The sequence below is a fragment of the Mesitornis unicolor genome, unplaced genomic scaffold, assembly GCF_000695765.1.
Source record: "Mesitornis unicolor isolate BGI_N332 unplaced genomic scaffold, ASM69576v1 scaffold22795, whole genome shotgun sequence".
NCBI lineage: Eukaryota > Metazoa > Chordata > Aves > Mesitornithiformes > Mesitornithidae > Mesitornis > Mesitornis unicolor.
The window spans coordinates 4,083-6,766 of NW_010185120.1; the positions used below are offsets into that span (position 1 = coordinate 4,083).

At 61.6% G+C, this 2,684-nt stretch overlaps 1 protein-coding gene across 1 annotated transcript in view; it reads right to left on the minus strand.

The window, feature by feature from the left end:
• Positions 1-800: 800 nt before the first annotated feature.
• The window catches only part of ECEL1 (endothelin converting enzyme-like 1), a gene marked incomplete at its 5' end in the record, with an annotated part of 5,268 nt that continues 3,384 nt past the window's right edge, over positions 801-2,684 (minus strand). Inside the window, 6 exon segments of the mRNA XM_010184735.1 lie at positions 801-900; positions 1,136-1,212; positions 1,711-1,806; positions 2,009-2,074; positions 2,317-2,441; positions 2,543-2,610. Coding sequence (XP_010183037.1) covers positions 801-900; positions 1,136-1,212; positions 1,711-1,806; positions 2,009-2,074; positions 2,317-2,441; positions 2,543-2,610 — 532 coding nt within the window.

Here is a 2,684-nt window from a genome sequence, read left to right on the forward strand (position 1 = left end):
GGAGCATCCCTGGTCTGGATGCAGCAGCTGTGGGGCAGCAAATCCCAGGTACAGGGAGCCCCTAAACCACCCACATGGGGTGCTGGGTGTGTAATAAAGTGGAGTTTGATGCTGGTGGGACAGGCATGTTCATGGTGTGTGGGTTTCCGTGCCGTGCAGGCAGGGTGGGGGTTGCTGCCTGCTGCTGCCTGTGTCCTTGACCATGGTCCCTTGCACCCACCTGGCATATCCAGAGCTTTATTGACCAGAAACAGCAGCGAAAAATACAGCGGACATCTGCATCCCCATGCTCCTGGGACAGGCTGGCATCGCCCAGCCCCTGTGCCCACCCTCTGATGTGGGGACAGGATGGGGCTGGCATGGGGAGGGCACTGGGCAGGGTGGGTTTTGGCACAGGGCAGCCCCACAGCATCACTGGTTCACTTTCCCTGCCCCAACTGGTACTGGGCTGGATGTGGCAGGACGAGATGAAGGGCTTGGGTTGGGTAGAGAGAAGGGGTGTATGGGTGTCTTGGGGGTCCTTTGCATTGCCTCATTCCTCCATGAGGACTCAGTCTCCCATCACTTTGCAGGGCAGGGGGTAGGAAAGGGGTAGGCAGGAGTTCTTGCCCACCCTGAGTTTCTCCCTGTCACCTCCACCCCTCTGGTGGGTGCCTGTCTTTGGGGGATCCATCCCCTGCATCACCCAGGGATGCACCCTTTACCTGGAGAGTAGGAGGGGGAGACAGGCAGAGGTGGGGAGTGGGCACAGGACAGAAGTGGGGATGGGGGATTGCCAGCCTGTTGGGGTGGGGTCGGCCTCACCACACCGAGCACTTGTGCACCGGGTTCATGGGCGAGTTCTTGGGGCAGTGGAAAACCCGTCCGAACTCCTCAAACTGCGAGACGCTGCCCAGGACCCTGCCGGGAGAAGGGGGGCAACTCAGAGCTGGGCACCCCCTGCCCACCCCCCGCTGCTGCCATGCACCCCACTCACCCCAGCAGCACCCCATCCCCTGCCCCAGGGCTGCCCACCCAAAACCTGCTGGTGCCAGCACCCCAAAGGGTGCCCACTCCACTTTGCATGGCACTGCCAGCCGTGGGGAAAGGCTGGTACCCACCATCCCCACCCCACCATTTTGGGACCAGCCGGTACCTGTAGTGCTCCGGGGCGTGCTTGTCCGTCAGCACCTGCAGGTAGATGGACTGGGATCGCCGCTTGATGCACCAGTTCTGGGGGGAGAAAGGTTCCCATGGGTGAGCTGGATGGGGCACCCTGGGTTACAGCACCCACCAGGACCTGTACGGTCCTGGCACCAGGGTAGTGAGTGATGCCCTGGTTGTGCTTGTTATTGTAGGGTCTCCTGGGAGTCTGTGTCTGTGGTATAGCTGGACTGAGAGGGCACAGGGCCATGTTTGTTATTGTAGGGTCTCCTGGGGTTGTGAGCTACCTGGCTGTAGGGTCTCCTAGAAGTTTAGGGTCATGTGCATTTGCTACTGTAGGGTCTCTGGAGGTGATGAGGGGAAATGTTTGTTATTGTAGGGTCCCCAGGAGCAGCAGGGCTGTGTGAGGTGCTGAGCCCCATACCCTGTGCCCAGCACCTGTTGATGGAGCTGAGCTCAGCTCCTGGCCATGGGTGCCAGGTCCCCCAGGGCGCTTTCCCCGTCCCTTTTCCCTGTGACGCCCCCTGCCCTCAGTACGTGACACCTGTGGGGAGGGCAAGTGCTCACCTGGGCGAAGGCGATGAAGAAGAGCTGGTCGTGGGTGTATTTCAAGTGATGCAGAGGGTGCTCGGGGCCGTGCTCCCGCACCCACTTCTGGTAGGCCTGGAGAGCAAAGTGGTGCCCTCAGCATGGCCTGGGTGCCCCTCGCCCCCCCCCCCCCAAGCCTTCTAGAAACCAGCCAGCAAGGTCATGCCCACAGCCTGATGCAGGGAGCAAGGTGGGGATGAAGGGGGTCTCCTGTCCACCCAGCAGCTGCCCCATGGCCCTGCCAGGGCTGTGACACCCCAGGGTGGGGGACACTTACGTAGTAGGCAAGTTTGAGGCCCCCCATGTCAGCGATGTTCTCCCCCAGTGTGTGTTTGCCATTCACCTGGCAAGAAAGGAGAGACGATGAGGTGAGTGGAGATGCCCCCTTCTCAGCCAGGCATCACCCCCCCATCCCTACCCTGGCAATGAGGCTGTGCCTCAGTTTCCCCCACTCAATGCCCTGAGGTATTTCCCAGCTGAGGTGTGATGAGTTGTCAGGTCTCAGGGCTGGGCGGCAGGGACCACCCCCTCCATGAGGCAGCATGTTCTGGGGCACCACCTGGAGGGCAAGGGGGGGGGTCTCACCCGCTGGTTGTAGACGGTGAAGTTGTCATAGAGGTTGACAATGCACTGCGCCTTCTTCAGGAACTTGCTGTACGACCGCTCCGTCCACCAGTGCACCAGGTTCCCGTGCCGGTCGTACTGTCCCCCTGCCGAGACCACCACCACCACCACGGGTCACACTGAGGGACACAGGCCCCCCCCAGCCACCCACCTCCCACCCTGGTATGAGGTGGTGGGGGTTGCTCACCCCAGTCATCGTAGCCATGGGTCAGCTCGTGCCCAATGATGGTGCCGATCCCACCATAGTTCAGAGACCTGGTGTGGGGAGTGAAAGAGTGGAGGGCACGGTGCTGGCAGGGCTGGTGGTGACCCCAGGACCTGCCACCCCC